The sequence below is a fragment of the Symphodus melops genome (genome assembly GCF_947650265.1).
Source record: "Symphodus melops genome assembly, chromosome: 7".
In the NCBI taxonomy this organism is placed as follows: domain Eukaryota; kingdom Metazoa; phylum Chordata; class Actinopteri; order Labriformes; family Labridae; genus Symphodus; species Symphodus melops.
This window is the reverse complement of record NC_136697.1, coordinates 16,017,387-16,042,751: the sequence shown is the minus strand read 5'-3', so window position 1 is coordinate 16,042,751 and position 25,365 is coordinate 16,017,387. Positions and strand designations below refer to the sequence as shown.

Genomic DNA, 25,365 nt, shown 5'->3' with positions numbered 1-25,365 from the left:
TATCATGTCCATAATAAAAGCTTCAAGTAATCCATTCATTTTTTAACTTAAAAAAATGTTTAGATGGATAGATTAATAAAAAACACCACGTGAAAACTCACGCACCCTCCGCTCAACCTCTTTCGGACTGCTAACCAGCCCCACACCACGCCTCAGTCCCATGGGTGCCCGAGCCTTCAGCTGTTGGGCACCCAGACTTTGGAACTCCCGCCCCCCCCCACATAAGACAGTCAGACTCCATCACGACCTTCAAATCTCAACTCAAAACCCACCTGTTTAAGCTGGCACACTCTAACTGGTCACTACGCACTACACTTGTCTTTTGTTTTCTATGTCAGTGTTTGGTTTTGATGTTCTGTTTTATTTTACGCTTTTATCAAAGTTTGCTTTTATCCCATGTAAGGTGACCTTGGGTGACTTGAAATGCACCATCAAATAAAATGTATTATTATTAGTATCATTATTATTAAACTCAATAAAGCAAATTCTCGATAAACAACACTCTTTCAGGCTCTGAAGCAGACGCAGCATATTCAGGGGCATGGATGCTATAGCCAAAATATCATCTACTCTAAGTAATAATCATTTAAACACAACAGAAAGTGTTGCTGTTAAAAATCAGTCCTTTTTTGATACTTACTTAGCGTACACATTGACTAATAGTTTGTACCTTGAGTGTTTGAATCTACCAGGTTGTCATCATTATCGTAAATATTGTCTTTACCCCTATCAAAATCACTCTTTCTTCTTAGCCTATTATATAATTGTTACTGTTGTTGGGGATTTTCAGGAACGAATACCATTACCAATGGTTATGTTGGGTTTTATGGTGTAACATTTAGTTGTCAAAAAGTTTATTTAATTATTAATCTAAATCAATAATTGTTATTAAACTGCGTTTAATAAACCGCGGGGCACCACCCTGTAAACAGGGAACAACCAAAATATTACAAAATATCAGTCTCAAAATTAGTTACTTAAATACTAATATCATTAATAATTAATAATCGGTATTTAATTGAAGGTGTGAAATCCGAACACAAAGCCCTTTCACCCAGCCTAAGTCACAAAGCAAATCCACAGTGATCACAAACAACGACTTTTAAAATATAATAGAATTTATTTAACAAAGCAACATCAAGTTAATCAATGAAACTCAATCAAACAAACAACTACTATAAACCAAACTACAGGTAACAAACAAAACAAACAAGCGTGGCACATGTGTGTGTGTGTGTGTGTGTGTGTGTGTGTGTGTGTGTGTGCGTGTTTCTGTGAGAGAGAGAGAGAGAGAGAGAGAGAGAGAGAGAGAGGGAGGGACAGACAGACAGGGACAGATCAAAATGGCGGCGACCACGCGTGGTCACGTGATGGCGGACACAGAACGTGATCTACGTTTCAGCAGCCTCTGAAAAGCCACAGATCTCTATGTGTGTGCGTCTACCGAAAGGTGTGTGTGTAAAGGCGAGAGAGCGAGAGAAAACAACGCACCTCGACAGCTCAATCTCGGACTGGAGCTCACCACAACTCAGAGCATAGTTTACTTCACTAACAGAAGCCAGTGGCCGGATTTGTATCAGACGGCGTTCACACTAGTCTTTCTGATAGTGAGTCTATTACCCGGTTATGACGCGGGAGCTCACAGATAAACACACGGGACACAGCGGCACAAATAAGGAGAACAAAAGAGATTTTACTCTGGTAAAATCTAAGACACAGTGGTCAAACACCAAGCAAATATTATCACAGTTTCACAATAATAACTCAGTTATTAAACACACTCTCTATATCTAACTGCCCAGACCTAGCTAAGCCTCACTTGTAACCGTTTTGTCCACGGTTGATGAAAGGAAGAAAAGAGGTCCTGGAACGGCCTTTCTGCAGTTGTTTGGAGATGGCGGTGCGTCCAAAGGGGTTTGAGAAAAGGGCCGTAGTGTCCTCCGTCGAGCGAGGTGATCTCCGTGGATGTCCTTTCTTTAAAGGACGGAACGAGACGTAATCCTTACAGTCTCTCTCTATACCGTTTTAATACGGGAGAAATAAAACGCTCTTTTTTTGAGATGCGTTCAAGTGGATGGCTCGGAAATTAGGACGTCGGTATGCTTCAAGGCCTTTGGATCAGCTGCGCGCCAAAACTTTTAAACAAAGAGAAGCGTGCTGGAAACAGGAACAGAGTTGGGTATCCCCGGACGTCGCCAGGCGACGTTTGAAAGAGAAAGAACAATGAGGCATGGCCGGCTTTATACCTCCCAGACTTCACACCTATGTGTTAGGTGTGGCAAAGCATGCTGGGATAAAGAGTCTTTTGTCGTAGTTCTCCAAGCGTACCCAGCCTGAACTTTGCCATCCTGGCTGGCCCCCAACACTGTTTTAAAGAAAGAAAATGCACTCTGTATAATCATGTCAATGAATGTATTTGCCATACAGTATATTTAACAATGTAGTTAAATTTGGTAACCTCTCAAGTTGAGATTTGTCAAGACCTGATTTTGAAAAACTGGATGTATCACTGAACATTTCGACCTTCTCTAAACAGCTCAAATGTTCTATTTTAAAGCTGCATGGCACAGCAAAGTTCCATCTTAACAAACAGCCTGGTTTTAAATGTCAGAGAAAGAAGACGGAGTCATGAGAGAACAAAGACATTTGTTCCTGTTGAGTTAAAATCACCAACAATTTCTGCTTTGTATGTTTCATAAAGGCTGCTGCTATTGAAATTCTCTGCACAATTTTTCTTTACAATAAGGCTCAGTGTGCAAGATCAAGAAGATACGATTTGAAAGGTGGTTGTTTTTTGAGAACAAAAACCCTCCTATTAATCTTTGGATCCTTATGAAAAGTGAATTACTTCCAACAACTCCTGTTTTCCGAGCTGCTTTATTATTAGTATTTGACATTAACTTTGTTAGCTGAGTGTATGTCGTATGAAGTGAGCACTGCTTTTTTTCACTCTGAAAGAAAGTAAATGAAGGAAAAAACTGCTTATGACGCTTATTGAAATCTCAGAGCTGGACTGCAATGCAGCAGCATTTTTCTATCAGAAAGCAGATAAAGAAAGAGAAAGAGAGAGGCTTTTCAGTGCATACTGAGCTCTCAACATTCTTTAAGAACTCAAACTGGAATATTTTCTCTGTTTCTCTCGTTAGCTTCAAGGGCAAATTAGAAATGTCTTCCTTGACTATGTAGTTTGAATACCACTGTGAAGTTCTCTGTGTTACATTTGAATTAACCAAGTAGCATTAACATTTCAACAGGCTTAGCAGAAATTGTGTGGCACTCTAGCAGCTCTGACAGAGTCAAAACAAACCAACAAACTGCCCTGGACAGCGGCCAGCAAACAATTCTACAACGGCCCAACTGTGGTTTCCACAGCGACAGCGCCTTAATTGATTCCTTCCCTAATTAACATGCTTTAAGGACAGCTGGGCCAGGCAGCATTGTGTTAAACGTCCCCTGAACGGCATGGTTATTAGCTTAATACCCCAATGGTTATCTGGATGGTGTTGGGGCACAACTGTTTCTTGTTTAACACAGCACTTCTACATAAATTGCTAGAGTGTGCATTGGAAATATCTTGTAGTTTAACATTATGAATAAAAGGTTAATGGGTTTATCATTGGTAGCTGTCGAAACAGAGTTTTCCCTTTCTTGCCTTAAATCCTCCATAATAACGTATCTTTTCCTTGCAGGCTTGTACTGAACTGTTGATCCATTGGGTACATACATTCAGTTATTGTATTTTTATCTAAAATGTTTCATGTGAGCAAGTCCCCCCGACCCAAGTTTCTATACCTAATGCAATGTTGTAGCCACAAAGCACGCAAAACAAGTACAAGAAATATAAAGCGCCGGGTAACCTGTTGTCATATGAGCCAATCCCATCCCTCCATCCATGCATCCATTTTCAACCGCTTATCCGTGTCGCAGGGGCAGCAGTCTAAGCAGAGACGCCCAGACTTCCCCTACCCCAGACAATTCCTTCAGCTTTTCCGGTGGGACCCCGAGGCATTCCCTAGCCAGCTGAGAGACATAGTCTCTCGAGCGTGTCTTAGGTCTACTCAGAGGCCTCCTCCTGGAGGGACATGCCCGGAGCACCTCCCTAAGGAGGCGTCCAGGGGGCATCCGGAACAGATGCCCGAGCCACTGTGGGTTTTTCATGAACCCGGTTTGGTCTGATGATATGATATGTGGCATGATAGGTTCGGTTAGGTTTGGCTAAAATGTTATATTCTGTATTTAGGACAGAGATGGGGCGATAGGAACTGCAATCAAAATCTTCTTTACCTAGTTTTAGTCACCAATTTCTAAGTAATCCTTTTGTTTCTGTTAGTCCATCTATGAAAATTGAGCTGTCCAGATAGGTTTAAACTGGTTCCACTGAAGAGTCCACTTGAGTTTCATATCTGTTAACAATAAGCAACATCACAGACTCTATTAAATAAATTCAAAGTGGCAAGGCTCCTGGCCCAGATGGTTACCCTATAGAGTTCTATAAAAAAAAAAAAAAAAATGTTTTGACAAACTAAACCCCCTCTTTTTTAAAAATGTTCAATGATTCTCTGGACCGGGGTGCCATTTCTCAAACTCTTACTGAGGCTTCAATAATCTTTTTACATGAAGCTTCTGCTCTCTATACTGTTTTTTAGACAACTTATTTTACTGTAGCACTTCTCTCAGGCCTGACTCAGAGGAGGCCATTTCACATTAGGTAGGAATGGGATGCATGATAGATGTAATGGCTTACAATAAGAATAGTACTCAGTGGTGTCAGGATCACTTTCAGTCTCCTCCTCTCTCATTAGGAAACATCAGAAGTAACTTTTCTGAAAGCGAAGACAAATAGAAAACTAACTGTGACACCAGTTGAACTGCTGCACAATTACAAATGACAGTCAAGCATTTCTCAGCATTGGCTAACTTTAGTGGCTGTCCTTCATCTCATTATTTCCACCTGTCAGTTGAAGACCTTGGCTGTCTAGCTATCAGGTCTTTAGCTCATTATCTTCCAAGAAAAGTCTAGACTAAGTTATCAAAAATATAATAATGTTTTCAATCGAATTGTTGTACACATTCTGGTGGTAACATTTAACTCAAAGCACAGATATGCCTCAAAGAGCCTCAGAAAAGGTGCTAGCATGGATAGAAGGACAGACTGAGTACTGATTCACACCTCCCACCATGTAGTCTTGGGTCCTGTTTGTTCCTGATGTTTTGACAAGTTTGCCTGAAGCCGATTACAGATCCAGTGCAACACCTTGTGAACAGATTGCAGACTCATCAGGTTTCCATGTACTTTCTATCATTTTCTCTGTTTAGGATTCACAACCTGAATGATTGTCTTCATTTCTACCTGCCAATCTGGCTGTTGATTCAAAAGCCGTATTCAAATATACACTACTGAATCTATACATCATTTCAGGAGGACTGTTCTCCTGACCTGGCTGTTCAACTCAAAGCTATCCATGTCAGACAAGAAGGGGCCTAAGGCATGAAGCAAAAAAAAAAAAAAAGATGTGGATAAAGCAGCAGAGTCCACTATATGATGCTATGATGAGTAGCATTTATATATATTTATATCAATGCTTTGTGTTGTTCAGCCCTATCACACTATCAACAAAAGAGCAGAGAAGAACATACTGACGAACAGGATTGAGCTTGTTGGCTTTTTCATGAAGGTTTAATATTGTGTGTGTGTATGTGTGTGTGTGTGTGTGTGTCTGTGTGTGTGTGTGTGTGTGTGTGTGTGTGTGTAGGTGTGTGTGTGCCTGTGTGTTCGCATAAATACAGAATGGTTAAAACTGTGTGTCTCCACAGCTCTGCGTGTTTTACTTATCTGGTATTTATGCCACTTTCTTACACTTAAACTCTAAAGGATGATTTGTTGTTATGTCAGGAGAGCTTCTTGTCAGACATGGGGTGATGGAACAAAGACCACCTTGATGATGGTGGACAGCAGGAATGGCGCAGCAGGTGGTCCAATTAGTTGGCTCCACGCAGAGAGGGAGGAATATCATAACGAGAAGTTTGTCATGCTCCAGGCTGTGAGAGTCTTCATGCAGAAGAGTGCTCACAGTACAACGTGATGTGGTTTCTATAGGTCCAGGCATTTGTCACAGTAAGATGCCAGAGTGAAGTGTAAATGAAGATGATCTTTATTATTGATCTGTGGGAAAAAAAAAATCTTCCCGTAGACGGCTTCATAAGCTAATAAAAAGCTTAGTGTTTATCACTTTTATTGATTCTACACTCAGGGGAAATAAACAGATGTCAATACATATCGTCAGCTGATATTGTAAAAGCAATTCAATAAAAATACATCTTAAAGATTATGTGTATTGAATAATTTACTGTGATTTATGCTTTACAAATGAAAGCGCAAATAAAGCCAATCAAATAACGAAGAATCTGAACCTTCCTGTCGGAATAAAATGGAACATAGTTAGGAAACCCTTTTGTTTTGGGGGCTTTTGCCTGTCCTTGTAATCAATGATTCACTTCAAATGTGGTTGGTATTAAAAGAAACGTGTCATCCTACCACCCAGGGCCTTCACTTCACACCACCCACAATGCTCCTGTGTTTCCCCAGCATGCTACCGAATGTTTCATCAGATGGACCCTTGCTTACATCTGATATGTCAGATCCAGAGAGTGGACACAACATTATTATTATTATTAGACACACTTTCCAATACTGGTTGCAGTTTTATTACATACTGTATTAGCATTGAAAATGAATGTGTGCCTCACAAATACTACAGAGTGAAGTCTTAGCTTTTATATGAGCACTATAAGAGATAACAATCGAGTTAACTTTGCCTTCTATGACTCATCCGGTTATTAGATTAGATAACATTACATGAGACGACAGTACATTAGCATTGAATTGTCAAGTTGTTGTCATTTACGAATAAAGTCCAAACCTCTTATTTCTGTATTTGTTGTTCAGGAGACCCAGGAAAGGTTTCCCAAGCTGGGCCAGTTGGAGCCCTGGGATGAATTGGGCAGTGCAGAGACAGAGGAGGGCAGTGCCACCGACTGTGACGATGAAGACGGATGTCAAGCCTCAGGAGACGGTCAAGGCCAGACCTGTGAGTAATGCATACCCTCCTCTTCATGCGAACACTTCCACTCCCCTGAACAGAGTTCTCCACCTTAACTATAGAAAACCTTTAATCACCATCTTAAACATGATTTTCATTTGCACATTCTGATTATTAATAGCACAGTTGAAGTTCACCTGCTGATAATGGGCTGGCTCTAAAATTGCTGCAAACTTGTCTCTCTTTTGTCATACTCATTGAGCCTTGAATTGTTTTCCAAATGTTGCCACAAAGTAACTCTTTCATCAGTCATCTCCTATATGAGATTCATTTCAAAATACATATTCCCACTGTCTGCCATCCTCACCTACTGTGTCTCCTCGAGGCAACAGCAAAGGTGTCAGCACAAGTGATTCCTCAGATCCTGAGACAAACAAGCCAGTTTGCTCAGTGAGCACACACACACACGTGCACACAAACACACTCATGCACAACACGGTGAGGAGGTGTTAGGGCTTGTGTCGGCTTTGATGAGAATCATTTGATCGCCTGCATAGGCTCTTTGTTAATCATCCCTAATTATCATGTTGGGGTTTTCTTTCAGCCTACAAGGCTAAACAAAGGAGTGTAGTGAGAAGCCCTGTCTTACAGTATTGGGGGGCGGGGAGGACAATAACATGCAGACATTAACAGCGGGGGCCAAGTGAATAGGTTCAGTCTTTTTTCATATACCTGATAAATAGTCCAGAGTAAGCAGTGACTCTCCGGGTTCTTCTGCCAGAATGCCGATTCAGCAGTCTCTTTATATGTAACATGCACCATATCAGCTCAGACTGTGTGCTGAGCAAACTTACTGTTCAGACAACACCAATGCATATGCATACATTAACACACATGCATGAGGTGTCTGATATGTCGTCCTTCTTCAGTTTCCCTTCAGTTGCCCTTTTCTCTGCTATCATACTCGAAATAAAAATGCAGGAAAAAATCCTTGAAAACAATACAAAAATGTTAAACCGTTTTGATGTAGCAGCATTTTTTTTGTTTTGTCTTGCCTTCTTTGGCCACCAAGATTGAAACACTGTAATTATAACATTTTTTATGTGCTAAGTGAGCACTTTTTATACTCCTCACTCTCCTCCTCTAATTATGCAGGTGAGGGAGGCGTGTGGGAGGCAAAGAGTCATTTAAGGCTCCTAAGCTCTTTACCTTTCCACAGCTCTATATTTGAGTACTGTTCTAGCAGCCACCGTGACTCATTCGTATTCCTCCAATCAAAATAAACGTATCTTAGTTGGTAATTATATCCTAATGATGCAAAAAAAACAGAAGTATGTGCAAAATAATGCGAGTAAAACTGCACAACGAATGTGCTAGCAGCAACACATCTTAGAAGTACTCACGTAGGTTCACCATATGGTAGAAAGAAAACTACTCACACCACAAAACAGCAAGTAAACGTATCAATAACCTTTTCACTTCCAGTTACAGACTGGACATGACCTGCTTTTTGTTGTGATGTGTATAAAATGTGCTAGCCTTTCTTAGAGCTCTGACAATAGCAACAGCAGCAGCAGCAGCAGCAGCGTGCCCACAGTAAGGGATAATCAATCAAAACCAGTGTCTGAGATTTACCGAACAAAACACATTAGTCTGTGCTCAAAGTAAAAAAAAAAAAAAATCCATATCCAGGTGGGTCCTGCTGCCCGAACAACTGTCCTTTAGCTTTCAAAGGAATATTTGTTATCCAGTAACAAAATCATGCCTGCATGGAAAGGTCTTTTTGTATCTAAACAGACAAAGTAAAGCATTGGCCCGTAACTCGTGACTACAAGACAACCATTTGTATGTATGAAGAATGATGAATGGAGCGGGCCAACACTCGTCCTTTGATGCATGGACAGTCCATTTTTGGCTCATCGTTGATTTAGATGAGCTAAGCCTGGCTTTGAACTCAGTTGTTTAAATGCATTTGAAGTTTCTGAAGCTTTGAGGCGACTCAAAAGCTCACCTGTCACACAAGTTTGAAATCGACATCTGCTGTCAATGCAGTATCCTATTTACATTCTCATTTCACCTCACAAACACTGGTTATTCTTTAACTTAATGGACCAAACACTTACTCAGGCAACTGTTAAAGGAACACCTTATTAAGGTTGGAGAGTAGTTTTCATGCATTCAGTGTTGTGTATGAAGCATGTATTACCCTCCATCAGTCTCTCCATTTGTTTACCACTGTAGATCTCTTTTTAACAGGGACATGAGCGCCCAATGTTAAGCAATGAGACACTTTATCACTAAGCGAATGAACACCACTACTCTGCAGAGAACAGATGTGTCAGAATTTTGGCAAGTCTTGCTGAAGAGAGAAAAGGCACGTGTACCGCCAACGTCAAAGCACAAGTCTTGTCTAAAAATGAAGATATTTATGTACATACACAGCCATATGAAGACTGAGCTATAAATGTGTAGCTTAGAGTTGCTTTTTGTCAATGACCCCGCTCTTCTTACAGATTTTGTAAGAAGAGTTGGAAAAGCCTTTTGACATTGTCAGAATAGCTCTACACTACTCAAAGAAAGCTCAGTTTGATTGCATGATGTCATTTCTGTTTTATCTCGGTTCAGATCCCGCTCTTCTTGCCTGGAGACTTGTGAGCGTACTTTGTGTGCCAACTCAACAAGGCCCGTTCATGTAAGAACTGCCATGACCACAGCCAGCCATGAACAGGAGTATAAATCAGCGATTCTTTAATGAACCGTATCATCCCACTCCCCCTGCAGCTATGAGAGTCTCTTCTGTGGTGCACTTTGTGGCGTGACTTTGGCTTATTAACCGTATTATCCCGGGTATACTTATAGTTGCTCCTTCCGAAAAAGCTTTTCATTTGTAGCCAGCTCATTAAGGTATTCATCTCTAAAAGACCCGAGTGGCACATTAGACCACTATCTCTCCATTAGGAAGAGAGGGGAGACTCTGAGTGTCTGTACATTAAAAGGTAAAACGTTGTTTGTGTGTGTCTGTGAGTGCAGCAGTCGTGTCTGACCGTCTGACAGACCAAGCAAACCTTCTGTTATCCCTCTGTGCAGAACTGAAAAAAAAAAAAGGTGATTGAATGTGAAGAACACAGCAGTTTGCTTCTATCTTTTCTACAATCTTAAAGGAGTTAAATATGGAATATGGGAGATGTAAAAACAATATTCTCCCACCTTGCTACGCCTACTGGTATTTAGTTGCAGTATCATTGTTTGTGCTGCTTTTAAGCAAAGCTGCCTATACAAGTGTGAGAAGCCATAAAGCAAACGCAGGAGAAAGCAGGTTATCCATCTCAGATGAAGAGAAGTAAAATACACTTGTGGGCCGGAGGGACGTGCAGCGATATACTGTTAATTGTACATCCATGAAAGTACAATTCTCTTTCGGTAACAAACACCATCTGTCTGGAACACTGGTGAGCTCATCAAGAAAGTGAAGACACCCCCGGCAGTTGCTCATACTCTCTGTACTTCAGCGTTTAAAACATGTCTATTAGCATGAAAGCATTGGTAATGATTGTTTTACTTTTTCTGTCCTGTCAGAGAGCATAATAATCTCAATTTGACTAAACGACAAGATTTAGTAGTGGATAAGTGAGTTTCTTTTTCACTTGAAATAAAGGACAACTAAAAACCTCTACTTGCATATTATCATGCAAGAAGGAAACAGCTGGCTGTATGCATTTGAATTTGTGGTGTGTGTGTGTGTGTGTGTGTGTGTGTGTGTGTGTGTGTGTATAAACCAGACCCCAAGGGAAGTAAAAAAAAAAAAAAAAAAAGCATGATTAAATGAAGCCGCAGCTGCTAGTTTTGAAGAGATTTTTAGTACAAGAAATTGACAAGTGTAATTTGCAAATTTTATTCCACTTTTAAATAAAAACACACACTCTCACTCAAACACAAAATCAAGGTGAGTCTGTTTTCTAAAAGATGGTTCCAAACAGCAGATTTGTTATATAAGGCTGAAGGCCAATAGAGCAAGTTCTGCTCCTCTCATCTATCAATGTCCACTGTATCTGCATGCAGTTTAAGTTTTTTCCATCCACAGCTGTTAAAGAACACCCCTAGTGATTCATTTGTCAAAAGATTGCATTCAGTGTTTCGACAGTGACCTTGGACCTAGCCATGGCAGAGACATTCAGCTTAAACATATCGGCCTCATAAGGTTATTATGTTGTACCTTAATGTCAAAGGCATGAAGAGAACTTCTCACCAGAGCCGTTAAGGCCATAAAGGTGTGCAGCAGCTGTCTGTCCTGGCAGGAACTGCACATTCCTGAAATGAGCGGTTTCTTGGGCAGGATATGGCCAACCTACACCAGCGTAGGCAGGATTACAGTGGATCGACCCCAAGCTCACTGCAGCCTGCTGTGGCCCTGGACCCTGCACTCACCTGCCATCTTTACAAAGTTACATGATGGAGAAAAGATGGTGATTGAGGGTGAAAATGCTGCAAGTCGGGATCTGAGAGAGGACACAAGGTCAGGCAGAGTTTAAGGGGAAAATAAGAGAACTGAGACCGTTACAACAACAGAGAGGTATATCAGAGAGCCGTATGATGTAATTGTACAAGACATGACAGAGGGTTGGAATATAGCTGACATGAGAATAAACTTTAGAGACAGCAACAACGCACAAAATGATGATTACATCTACCGTGAGAAAGGATGGTTAGAAGGGAGGATGGGGGATTTGGTTCTTGGACGCTTTGCCAGGCCGGGTCGAACCAATACCAACCTCTTGATCTTCCAATCCCAGGTCCTGGGCTGAGCCGAGGCCCCTTAGGACTGGCGTGCTTTGGGCCGGCTGGTCAGCAGATGTAGTGGCTCTGTCCCGATGCGGATATTACCAGGAGGACTGCCATTTCCCGTAGCCTTTTCATCTGGAGCTCAAGGGGTTGAGCAAGAACACTACGGGCCAGGGTAGAGTTGGAGAGAGAGGAAAGAGAGGATCAGAGAGAGCTTTGACTGAGCAGAACCATGGTCTGGTTTGCGGGCGGATGTGGGAGGAGTGAGTCACATTTTCACTCCGTTCTGCTGAGTCAGGTTTTTGTTCAATCATTGCATCATTTTCTCAATACCTGTCTCTCAAAATCTGTAAATGAATCTCCAACCTTTTTGTATTGTTACCTTTCAAATGGTTATGCGAAAAGAACAATTACAGGGATAATTATTCACATTTATCAAGTATTAATGTATATTATATGTTCTCCAACCCATTTTAAGCAATATTACCTCATCACATAAGTCCATTTCTGACAAAGCTATTATTTCAATGCAGATGTTGAATGGCCATTACCCTTAACCAGTAAAGTTATCAGCCCAGGCTAACATACAAGAATAAATTAAATTATTGAACAAAATTAAATAGCGCAGTGCTTTCTTTGTGGAACTGCTTAACCCAGAAACAATATAAAGCACTTTTAAATGTAATTAAACTTTGTGTAAATGATATATTCAGAACCACCATGTTAAAGGACCAACAAACATACTTGTTTGTCTTCAGGTGTCAGTTTAGGTTTAAAACTTTTTCTATTAAATTACTTGTTAAAAATGTTTTTTTTAACAGTATTATTAACTGTACCCTTAAAGAAAATTTTGTATTCCAAGTAAATCTCCATTGTCCTTTCAAACTTGAATTTTCATTTCAATATGCTCTCTAGCAAAGTCCACGTCTTCTGCTGCCCTCTGTAAAACTACGTCTGCAGTTTACTGCTGACCGTCCCTAATGAAAGTGCTAGCCTAACCATCCACGCTTAAATTCTAAACTTGGACTTTTTCAAAGCTAATGAAAACAACAAACACAAAAAACCCTGCTACATTTTCAACTGTCCTACATTGCACGTTTTACACCTCTTTTAACTTAACAAATTCATGCCAATGCGTCAATGGCATGCAGGTACAGTAGAGCAAATGGAAGTGCTAGCCTAACCTCTCAAAATCCATGTAGTTTATTCTGCTAACTACAAACTGCTCATCTCCCTCAACATGTGCATCGTAACTTCTTCCTTTCTAGTTTTACAATTCCCTCAAAACAAAGTGATCTCTGATTGGCCTAGAATACAGTTTTCCCATTGTTTATAGAACACACTATTAAATAAAACACAATATTTTGCAGGTCCCTGCACATTTTTCCATTGCACACGTCAGCTTTTGTTTCAATTACATCCTAACATAACCACCCCTTTAAAAAAAATCTTCAATCTTTCTTCTCTCTGGTCTGCTCTTTCTTCCTAGCTTAGCACACCGTGCCCTGTGGTTTTTATGGCACTTTCAGAGCATATTAGCTTGAAGGGCTCCCTAGGTGTGCAGTCATCAGAGAAGAATGTTTCTCATTAGCCATCATCATCATTTCCTTTCTAAACAGTATCAGCAAGGCCTTTATGATTGAGCCTCTCCAGTACACCTTTGGGAACCTGGATTGGGAAACACCAAGAGTTGCAGGTGTGGCAACAGGTTATAAACTAAAGGAAGTGGTGAGGGGGTTGTACCTCAGAAGTCAGTGAAAACGATACACGGAATCAGGGATTTTGTATGGTTGCTATGAAGTTTATAGCAGAGGAACAAGGAATGTTAGTGACTCAGTGCTGTGATACTATAGCCACATAAAAGTCTTTACTACAGTTCCACAGAAGGAGCTGTTATTCACTTATCTAACAAGCAATCCTGACGACATGTGCAGGTTTCTAGGCAGTAAATGTCGTTTTAAAGATGGTTAAATGTGGTGCCCAGACGCAAGTGTTCTTTTTTTAAAAGCAGCAATTTTAATGGATATGACTTGAATTGTATTGCGCGCAAAACACTCCTGAACCCCAGTCAAGTGTGAACTAGAATGTTTAGGTTATCATTTGGGTTAGATTTAATGAGAACTCAATGAATTTATGGAAATATTGTGTTGCTGGCTACACACACTAACAGACAGTCCTACTGCTGAGGGGACTTAGTGATGGGTCTGGTTTATTTTGGCTGCTTTATTAATGCCCATACCCAGGCTTCTTCGTTGGGGGTTAAGATGTGAAATAGATGAAAGCAGAGTGAAGGGGGTGCCTGAGTGACCCCCTTGACTTTCTTGACTTGCCTGAAGCCTAGCCCTGGCCACCAACACAGAACCAGCATTCCTGCTGTAACACCGCACTGAGCAAATAAAGGCAGACATTCCATTGATATTGAAAAATACGGATAAGCAGGGATGAGTATGATCCTCTTTGTTTCAACTCAGCCTGGTATGCAGGGGGAAAAGCAGACGAGATGCAGGAGAGAAAGAGTGAGCATGGACGGACTTAGTCTTTTGAGGCAGGTACTAATATCTCAAACTCAAAAGATGCAAACTTTAGTTTTAACCCTGATCAGAGTATCTGCTTAAGCTAGCAGCAGTGCATTAGCATTGCATGAGAAGTCAGATAATGGAAGCAGGTAGCAACGAGCCAATTTTTTGTATTGACTACCTTCAGTGCAAGGCTTTATATATGTGTAGGCATCAAAGAGACTTGCATGCAAGACTTTGCTTCATTAATGGCCTATTCTATTGACCAGCAGAGAGAGTGACAAAGCCCTTCTACCTTATCCATAATTGATGTGGCAATTAGAGCTGAACCTGTAACAGACTGTCAGGCCTGAGGGCTGGGAGGGGGGCTGCTCTCTTACTGCTTCAGCTGATTACAGATCAGATAGATAGGGGGCCACTGATAGCGTACTTAGTGCACCGTTCAGAGTAATTTAATTCTAAAACTGCAGCCAGTTATGCAACCAAGAGTTTACATCAAAGTATTTGACTCACCCCCTCAAAATCAAACATTTATAACATCACAGCGCAACTTTTTTTTTTTCGAACCCACACAGTTTTCTGAAAACACTTTGAAGTTGAAAAGGGATGCATCTCTTAGATCCGTGTAATTCAGAAGAGACCAGTCACGTGGAGCAATACAGGGCTGCAAATATACTCTTCGCATCTTACTTCAGTGTGTGCCCTGTTTTAGCCAAATGGGGTCACTGAGCAGGGAGATCCCTGATTACCATTTACACACTTTTGAGGGCGGCAGTAGCTCAGTCCTTAGGAACTTGGGTTGAGAACTGGAGGGTCGCCGATTCAAGTCCTGATGCCGCCGCACTCTGGCATCTCTCCATTGATGCATGTCCCCAGGTCCTGCTTGTGCATTTGTGCGATTCAGGTCTGTGTGTGTTGAGAAGCATGTCTCTACAATAACAGACTGCGAAACAGAATTTAATAAAGTTTATCAAATTTATATATATATATATATATATATATATATATATAAAAAGAAAATGCTCCTCAACGGCATGCTCTCTTGGATCAAATCCGGTAGTTGATTCTCAAAAGTTATGGCAGAAGGGCACATAGAAAAACTGTGTCAGAACAGTTGTACACAACTTTAGATTTCTGTCCTCAAGGAAGGAGCCATGTGTGAAATGTTGTGTCAGTCGACACACCCTGACAGAGGGCTACCTGATGTGCTCTTCCTCCTGACTGTAATGGATTGAGATTGAAAGTGTGCACATGCATGTGTGTGAGAGTGTGAGAACAAAATAAAAATGAATTTGAGTTTATCTCTGCAACCTTCATGCTTGTCTGCCTACAAGGACACCCTGACACCTGCCAGTGCAATGAGGCATCTGGTGTTTGAGTGTGTGCAGGTGTAGTGTCTGTTGTGTGTGACTGAAAACTGGTGTTTGCATGTGTGTGAGATCAATGAGTTGTACCAGGTCTTTAATACTTGTCCTTTGCGAGGAGGCTGTATTCTCCTCAGGATTCCCCTCCATCTTGACGATTTGTCACATTGACTGGTGGGGGTCACTGTCCTCCCAGGGCCCCTTCTGCCTATTTGTTTCAGTGTTGGATGTGTTTTTGTGAGCGTGTAAAGGGGAGTAAATCTTAAGTCTTGCCAAGGGGCTTAATAGTCCAGTACAGCCAAGAATTGCACAGGGCAGATTCCTTTGGACTGATCCCTGCCTTAGAGTTGCCGTGCTTCTTTTCCTGTTGCTATGCTAGCTGTATGCTAACATGTGTACCCCACTGGTACCCCAGAATTTGTGCCCCTTTAGCCCCTCAAATGGCCTGCCAGAGTCCCTGTACCAGTGTTGGATTCCCTTTAGGGGTTGCCTGCGAACCAGAGGGACGGTTCCCAGAGAAATCTGTGTGTGCGTCTGTGTACAAATTGTGTCTCTTTGAATACGAAATAGGGAGATTAGTTTGACGGGGGCAGCGGAGAGGAGCCCCTGCCTGACATGGCACTACATAAAGAGTGAGTTCTGGACAAAAAAAGCAAGGAGATAGATGGACTAATGAACTATGTGAATGTTTTTTTTACCCTTCTCCACTCCCTCTAACCTTACCCTTCTTTGTAAGAAAGTTTGTGTAAAAAGAGATAAGAAAGCATTGTGTGGGTGCTTTGGAAGGTCAGTGTCTCTGTGTGAGACAGTGAAAGAAAAGCCTAAAAAAACATGTGGGTTAACATTCTCCATTCTATGTGAGGAAACCAGTGGTCCACTCTGCATCAGTAACAGCTTTTTAAGTAACATTGGTTATGCTAATTTGTTTTAAGCTATTTTTGTTTGAGCATAGTTACCACAATACTTGTAAATTTTAAATGGGTGCAAGGACTTAGCCTTAGCTAACATTTCATTGGAATATGGACTCACTCTTAAATATGTTCATGATAAATTTTAAAACATATTTTTCTTTTCTCTTTCTTCAACTGGGAAACATAACTACATGATTGGAAACAGAGTCACTTTAGCTAAAAGCTGTACATTGTCTGAGGTCACCAGAGTGCGTGTGCATTTAAAGTACATCACAAGCCAAGAAAAGTTGGGAGCTACTTTAGTACACCATCAATAAGGGTCTGTTACCGTGTTATTGGCACACAAGAGTAGCTTATATCTAAGTTTAACTTCAGGAAATTTTGAGTGAGCGTGCACGAAAGGAGTGAATGCAGAATGGTTCAAAAAATAAACAATCTTCCTGACTGAACTTTCACCGGAGCTTCATATCCGTCTGTAAGTCAAGGGTCTTGTCTTGAAACATTGCTGTGAGGCAGGTCAAATGGCTTCGTCAGAACCGAGGCCCCTGTCCGGGCTTCACAAACCCCCACTATCCTTTCATCCACCTCCCATCAACTACTTGGCAGGAGGAAGACCTTCAAGGTCAAGGCAGGGTGTGAGGGTAGAGAGAGGAAGATGGTTAGAATGAGTGGGAGGAGAGGCCACTTTCTGACCTCCATCACGCACACTCCATGTGCCATAAATCAAACCAGCACCTTGGAACTGTTATAATTGTACACAGCAGGCAGACGACAGAAATATGCCACAGCCCATGATAGGTGAAAATCTTCTTTTTACACCTGTATCATCTGTAGGGGGCTAAATAACACTTGAATTTATTTGAAAAAAAAGATATTAAATTGAGTGGAATGCATGCTGTATTTCTTTGTATTGGCTGGAACTCTACAGCTAGAGCTTTCTTTTGGTGTATAGTATTTACATGGTTGCCCAGTCCTCCCTTCCGCTCTCCCTCCCTCCCTCCCCCAACCTCCCATTGCTTCTGACTCTTTGCTACAATCTTAGGTCCTCCTCTTTTTTTCAGTTTTGTGGCCAGTCTTCCTAGAAGCAGCTGTTGCTTCTTTTTGGCTCTTTGGCCAGCAGGAATTAGAGGCTTCACCAATCATACAACCTGGCCAACTAGAGATGCATTAGAGGCAAAGGACACCATAAACCATTTCTCACCAGCATCAAGGTCAACATAAAACATACAAAAAAACCCATCTGAGCAATTTCCCATGTTGAACTTTTTTGCTGAAATTCTTTCAAAATATATATTTTTAAAGATTTCCTTTTGTGTGAAAGTAATTGCTCCAAGTCAAACAGGACACATTGCTTTTTTATATTCTTGCAAAAACCCATTACTGTGTTGTAAAATGTTACTGCACCTGTCAGTGATTTAACTTTTTATTTGGACCGTTTTATTCTTCTTATTTTACAACAGCTGTTCCAACAGCTGATCTATTCATAATGTTGCCAACAATGTCATCTTAAAGGATTGATGCAATCTTTTCAAAAAGCATGTTTGTTTGTTTTTCTGCAGAGATTATTTCAAACTGATCTACCACAGCTACTGTATGGTGCAACAACACTCCATCCATCACATGTTTGGTAAAACAGCAGCAGGACAATGTTCTCAAATAGATTGTTGTGTGAAGTGGATCATTCTCTGGTGAGGATTCATAATCCCTTCCTGGGTCTTCCCAGGTTATTTGGAGTTAAATGTACGCTTTTATTTTCTTCTCTTGCCAACTCCCACCTTGTTGCACTCAAGCTATCACCTTGTCTGCCTTTCCCTAAGAATAGATTAGATGATTAGTTTAATGCATATGGTCTCTTGGCCTTTTAACTTTATTCCTTTAGAATGTTTTTTACATCAACAGTATTTCTACAGTATTTAAAGGCCACAAGGCAACAACTTGTCATCCACAATCCCCCATATAGAAAAAAAGACACTTAAACCAGTTGATATTTAGTTGTGTATACAACAATTAGATGTTCTGGCAAAGAACTGCCGCTATAATTAGCCAGTTTGTTAGCCTGCAGAGCAGAAGTATTAGTGTTGTGTTTGCCCATTCAGATCTGCTTTCTGACATCTCCCTGATGAGATGCAGCCATTTCCATTGAAACAATAACAGCAATCTGATTCGGGATAAATGATGTCTTTGTCTATTGTCTGCTGGAACAACAAAAACCATTGGCACGGGAAACACTTTTCTCTCTTGAGCCCGGCCTAGCCCTGCTCACACATGCATACACATGAATGCATACAAACCCAAGTGCACAGTAGGGATGGGTAGGTATGCATTTGTTCAAATCAATTTATTTTTAGTTCAGCACATTTCAACATAGCCAAGTATGAAAGTAAAGTATCCACTCCAATCAGTGTTTAAAATAAGAGCTCTTTTATGTCTGTAAGAAAGTGATATTAATCTGGTGTGCAAAGTTGTGTGCAAAGCTCTCACTGTGAGTACCATTGCTTTTCACATGTTCCATGGGGTAATGCCTGGGAACTTATGAAACCCCTCGCTGTCAAGGTGCTTGAAGGCCAGGTCACACAAGGGAGTCTGTCACTGTAGTCAACCAGAAAACAATAACAACAAAGAACAGTTCTGGTAGAAATAATTACAAATATGGCAAGTTTTTCTAACAGCAAATCACAGGGCTTAAAGTAAAAAGTTTGATCATGTTCACCAACAGGTTACAGAGGATCTCCCCCAGAAGACTTTGGACACCTAACATTCATTTTCCTGCATTCTGATGAAAAACAATCATGATCCAATATTTTTATTAACGTTCTAAATTTTCATCAGCTACATGTTCACACAAGAATGCATTTGTTTGAATCCTTCTGCAATGTTTTGGGTCGGGATCATTTTTACGACAGACTCACGTGCACTTGCCTGCACATGCACTGAGCGCTGATACAACATGTTGCACGGAAATAACTGCCAACGGTCTGAAGGCACCGAGTGTCTCTGGTGGCTCCATGCAAGACAACAGAACTCCCTTTTTTAAAATGTCCCAATCCAGGACCCATGTGTGGGGAAATTTCTTATCAATATGCAGCAAACCCAAGAGAGCGCCGAATCACACCTGCAGCAAGCAGCTGCACAAAACGGGAAAATACATTGTAGTTGTGTGCTTTGCGCTCAAAGACGTAACAGCGGATATTGCTCTCCCTCTCTATATCTCTCTTTCTCTCTGGTCCACTGCATAGTATAAAGTCTTTTCTTTTTCCAGAGACCTCCCAAAATGTTGCAGTTGAGGTTTTTAGGGGGGTTCAAGTCCATCAGGGGTTCTCAGAAACCCCCTAGACCCCTTGTATTTCGCACACTGCTTGGTAGCACTACACAAAACAACTTTTTAAAATGACAAATAAAAAATTGCAGTTGATCATAAGTGTATAAGATTACATTACATACCGATGATGCCACACGTGGCATAAGATGTTTGCAGATGTCTGCTGATGGAAACAGTCAGTTGGACGATAGCTGTTCCCCTAGAAATGTGACTGCACCTTCCCACCATGACTTCCTGTGTCCACCCTGTTGCTTCTTTTTAAAGGGACCACCCCTTGTTGTAGAGAACAAAAACTCTATCTAAAAACACATTAGGAACTCAACTGGGTTACAGAAGACACTAACTCCTGCCTCTATTAGTTTCTTTCTGTGTCCTTTGTAATCAGCCCTCCTTGATAAGGCTCACACAAGGCTTTTAGAGCCCCTAAACACTTCACTACAAGAATATACAACATGTGTCTTTGATTTGTCTTTAATTTGAAGCAGGTTAACTGGAACTGAATTGTGTGTGATGCACTTCGCTGCTTTGAGGGTAATTATCCATCCCTCTCCATTGATGTAAGTAGCCGGCAGGGTTGGGTTCAGATGGGATCCATAAATAAGAGAGGAATGAAGAATGGGAAAGGAGCAGAAGGAATTCTTTTCCTTTGAATTTTAGATACACCAAGACATTGTCACATCCCAAAGGGAAGTGAGTTTATGAGAGGAGATGAATCTTTATGTGGGTAGAAATAATCAAGTTCGAAGAAGACTGGGAGAAACAGCAAGAGAGAAATGAAGCCATCTTACAGAAACACTTGGATTTCACTATTCTAAGCACTTGTATTTTTGTTTGCGCTTTTATATGTGTGTTTTTCAGTACTTTGGAGGTTTGCCCTACCTACCTAAATGTGTGTCTCATTGGTTGTAAGGGCTGTTCATCATCTGCTGCTGGAGATTATACACGGTGGGGAGAGTGGGCCTTTTGTTTAACTGTGTGCCATTATGTCAGAACAACACAGTGTAAAACTCCAAAATGATTTACAGGTGTGTTGGTAGCTGAACAGTAATACAGTGGCACTGTAAACACATGTTTGACCTATTTCAAACCACTCTTTAAAATAACTTATGGCTGCCTTCAACTTGAACAGCCACAGCTGTGCTTCTTCTTCTAATGCACATATGAACTCACTTTAACTGTAACGTGACCATACATCATTTTATGCCTGATTGTTTTTGAAAACCCTTGTATTTAGGTGATGGGATTCCTGATTGGATAGCAATGAGCTTATAACATACAACTCTAAAAGCCTTAAGGACTTATTGAAGCAGATTAGCATGATTACTGTGATGAGCCAAACCATTTATCAGTGCCTTTTTTTTCTTCTTTTTTTCTCTCCCAATCTTTCTCTCTCCCTATTTCTGTTTCTCAAAGCCCACACCGAAGTCTCCAGTGTAGGAAAACCCATTGGGAAACAGCCTGGAGGTCGCAGTCAACACGAGAACCCGCCAAAGCCCCCCTCAGTGAGGGTGATAGGGGGAACGCCGTCAGTCAGCTTGGGACGACCTTGGAGCTTGGCACTGCTTTTTGCTGCACTTTTCTTACAGTGGACCCTGTTTTAAAGCCGGCTTCCTTTAGCAATCACCTACCAAAAGTAACCCTTTTAGGACTCACATACATGAACACAGACACTCATATCATATACAAATCACGTGTAGTACCCTTACTCCCGTCCTCAGCGCACATGAGTGGATTGTAATAATGGAATGATGGAGAAGAAAAGGGAAAAACAAAACGGAGGAGGAAGAGGAGCGGAAAACGCTGTGGGAGACTGTAGACGGGGGCTTTAGCAGGAACTCTTTGTCCTGCAGCATCACCAGTGTAGGTGTTTGCTTGAGCTAATCCAATGCACGCTCATCTACAGACAAGATTAGCCTGCTGCTTCTTCTCGGCTGCTTTGGAGCTGAATGTTTGTGTGTACACACACCAGTGCAGCCCTACCCTCCGAGGGTTCAGAACGAGACTGGCTTATTCTGATTTCACTTAAAAATGTCCACATTTACATTTTTCGCATACAATACAAGTACAACCTGCTCTTTTCTGCTGCTGTTTTTTTTTTACTTAAACTTTCAAACTGAAAGCTTCAGCACGGCTACTGCACCCTTTGCCAGCCAGGCAGAAGAATTCAGCTCATTTGAAATCTCAACTCATTTTCTTTACGAGGATTAAGGAAGGCATGATAGATTGATAGATCAAGCCCAGGTGCCTGGCCCAGAACAGCAGATTTGATACACTCTAATGACTGTGTACCTTGGCAGGGATTAGAATGTAATGAGTTCACAGGTAGAGCATGGGCACACTTGCACGGCTGAACACATTGTGCGGACAAACTAGGTGTGTATAGTATGTAAATGTATATAGGTGGAATGATTTGATGGAGTGTTTAGAGTTCTGAATCAACAATAAGCTCTTAACTGATTGAGCAGAAAGAGGATTTTTTTCTTTCTTTCCCTGAGCTATGAATGGAGTGTCCTTGTCTGCTTGATCTTCCATACAAAACAAAAAGAAACTGTAGAGTTTTCATTACTTTAACAAATAAAGCAGGAATGCACATCATACAACAGAAGCCTGTATCGGGACAAATCTGTACATTGTTTATTTTACCAATGTTTATTGTGCATCAACTTGTGTGTGTTACATACCGTGAATGCATGAACAACCTACCAAGTTAGCGAATGGTGATGGTCGACTGAGGCCTTTGTTCTCCGATAAGCTGCAAAAGCTCATATATTGACTTGTTCAGTTACAACTCCAATTATGTTTCTGAAGTTTAAAAAACAAGCAGAAGGTGCTAAATCCAACACATTCAGATTCAAATGTAGCACACAAAAGAAATGTAAAACACTTTTACAAAGTTGGGTGCATCTGTTGTTTTATCAAGTCTATTGGTGGCCTTTGAGAAAGTCCATATTTGAGAACTAGTCACTTGTTGTAGTAAATAAGCTCTAATGTCTCTGCAGCGACTCTTAAGCAAACCATTCCCTGGAACTGACTTGTTGCTATAGTATAATGGCTTCTTCTGTATACATGGTAAAATGCCATGCAGACGCAATATTAAACCTGATAATGCTTAAGAGGTACACAAACAGCATTAAGCTAAATAGGTCTTTACACTTACATGGGTTTATGTGCAGTAAAATACCTCTTCCATTCATTCACCTTTATTCTCGACAACTCCTCCTCTGCCAACTAAAAAAGTCGCCATTGGCTCTACCTAGAAGTGAAAGAAGGATGACCTGCTTAACTTCCTGCAAATAAATAAAATAATACCAACAGTGTGTCAATAATAATATCGATGATGACAGCTTTGTAAGGTTTATGGGGAGTTTCAATGTCATTTGTGTGTTCTGTAACTATATTTGTTTAGTTTGTATGATTTCCTCAGTGTATGTTATGTTGTTCATTGCACCCCTGGATCACCTACAGCCCTCTGCCCTTGCATGTGTATAAATGTACATATTTTAAGTCATTTGTTTTGTGTCTCATTTCCTCTCTTCTGTATCAGTATATGGTACAGTGTAGCTGGGCTCTAATAAAGGTGCTCTGCTTTTTGCCTGTCTCTATAGTCTCTCCTTGTCAGCCACATCAGAGGTTTCTTAACATATTGGGGAAACAAAACATGAAGGCCTTCCTGATACAGCACCAATAACACTGATACAGCCTGTAAGATACTCCTAATCAAAATGTATACCAGTCTATATGACATTCTGATACCTGATATACTGTTCAGACGGAAAGAAATGAGATTTGTTTCAAAGGAAAATTATGATTTTTCAACCCATAAAAATACTCAGTACTGCAGCTGTATGAGAAGTTTCCTTGTTCTGTTACTAAAGATGGTTTAGATCATCGCTGCTATATTCCCACAGTCATTGACTACTTCTCCTCTTGTGACACTAGCATGCAATAGTTCCATGATAGTGGAGGATATAAGCGTCAATCTGAGTGATACTAAATATAGCAGTTTATGCTAAAAATAAATAAATAAAAAGTCTGAAGGGCAATAGATCCAAAGTAGATGAGCTTGTGGTTTGCACTTATCAGATTGTTACTCTGTATCAGATGATTCTCCTTCTGCCATTTAGGCTGTGGATGGCTAGTCCAACCGTGCCCTCGACATGTCGCCCATGTTTGAGCTATAACGTTTCAGGTACTCGCTTTGCAAAGCCGATGGTCAGCAAGAATTAGTCACACCATATATTTTCCACAGATCACAGGTGAGCTGGTATTTTTTTACGTTATGAAACTAGCTATTTGCTTTCCTCCTGTTCCTATGTTAAGCTGCTTAAGGCCTAATGGCTCAGGCTTCATGGTTAGCACACAGATATGGTAGGCTAATTGTATTTATCTCACTGAAAGCTAAAAGCAAGAATGTTGTTTTGTTTCTTTTCAACTAAGACTTACTATTACTTTTACTGCTGGTGGCAGTGGAAGAACTGATGTGTGTCATCTTAGTCTGGCCTTCTCTTTTTGCATCTAGGAAGCTTCTTGCTAAACATATCAGCCTGTGTTTGCACCAGGAATAGAGGCAGGAGGAGTGGGAGAGAGCAGCAGAGATGTAAAGGTTTTTGCGTTGGAAAGCACCATGGCAAGCAGACAGTCAGTGGTGATGACAGCGGCGTCGACAGTGTAACTTTGCTCCCTCAGCTGATGTGCGGCTGACCCGTTGGCTGGAAACGCAGCCTATTCATGGGCTATAATTGCCCTGAATTAGTCTGTGCTGTCAGCTGCAATGTTAGCATTGCAGTGTGACTAGCTTAGCTGCTGTAGGACAAATATAAACCTCAAGCTATCATAGAGAGAGGTACAGCTACTTAAAAACAGACGTACATTTCCAAAAAAGAGTGTTGTAATCAAGTAATGTAACCAATGTTTGTACATTTTAAGCATCAAAAGATTAAACCAAATAGGTCACAAAAACTTATGGAGGTAAGGCTAAATATGTTGCAGTAATGTTCATAATTTCTCTGAAGGAACCACTGGTCTTTTTTTCCCTATGCAGTGATTATAAAAGCATTTGATGGCAATGTATCAGGCGACAGTGGCCCTCCAAGTCTCACCACACCTCCCCTGTTTTAGCCATCAGCCAGTGAGCACACAGCTAACAGCACTTTCCTGGCTAAATCATACAATGTCCACACAAACTCTCCCTTTGTTTGTCTTTCTCTCATTCACACTCACAGTGTGTGTTTGTGAGGATTTTTAAGAGCATAAAAATCATCACAAACGCACACCGATGATGTCACTCACCCACCCTGTCCCTCAGTCGTCGCTGCACTTCCAATTGCACGCAGTCTGTATTTGATCCTCGGAGTCTATTTCATGCTTGTTGCTGTGAAACTGAGTGTCTGGCTGGCTGCAGACGTGAGAAGAGGGTGCCCAGTACGAAGATGTATC

General features: G+C 41.0%; 1 protein-coding gene across 2 annotated transcripts in view; it reads left to right on the top strand.

Annotated features, from left to right (window-relative positions):
• The window catches only part of gpc5c (glypican 5c), a 92,768-nt gene extending 69,249 nt beyond the window's left edge, over positions 1 to 23,519 (top strand). For both annotated transcript variants that reach the window (XM_079348096.1, XM_079348095.1), the window contains 2 exons: positions 6,947 to 7,088; positions 21,343 to 23,519. In XM_079348096.1, the coding sequence (XP_079204222.1) occupies positions 6,947 to 7,088; positions 21,343 to 21,530 (330 nt within the window). In that variant the 3' untranslated portion in view covers positions 21,531 to 23,519. The remainder of the gene's footprint in view (positions 1 to 6,946; positions 7,089 to 21,342) is intronic.
• The last annotated feature ends 1,846 nt before the right edge of the window (positions 23,520 to 25,365 follow it).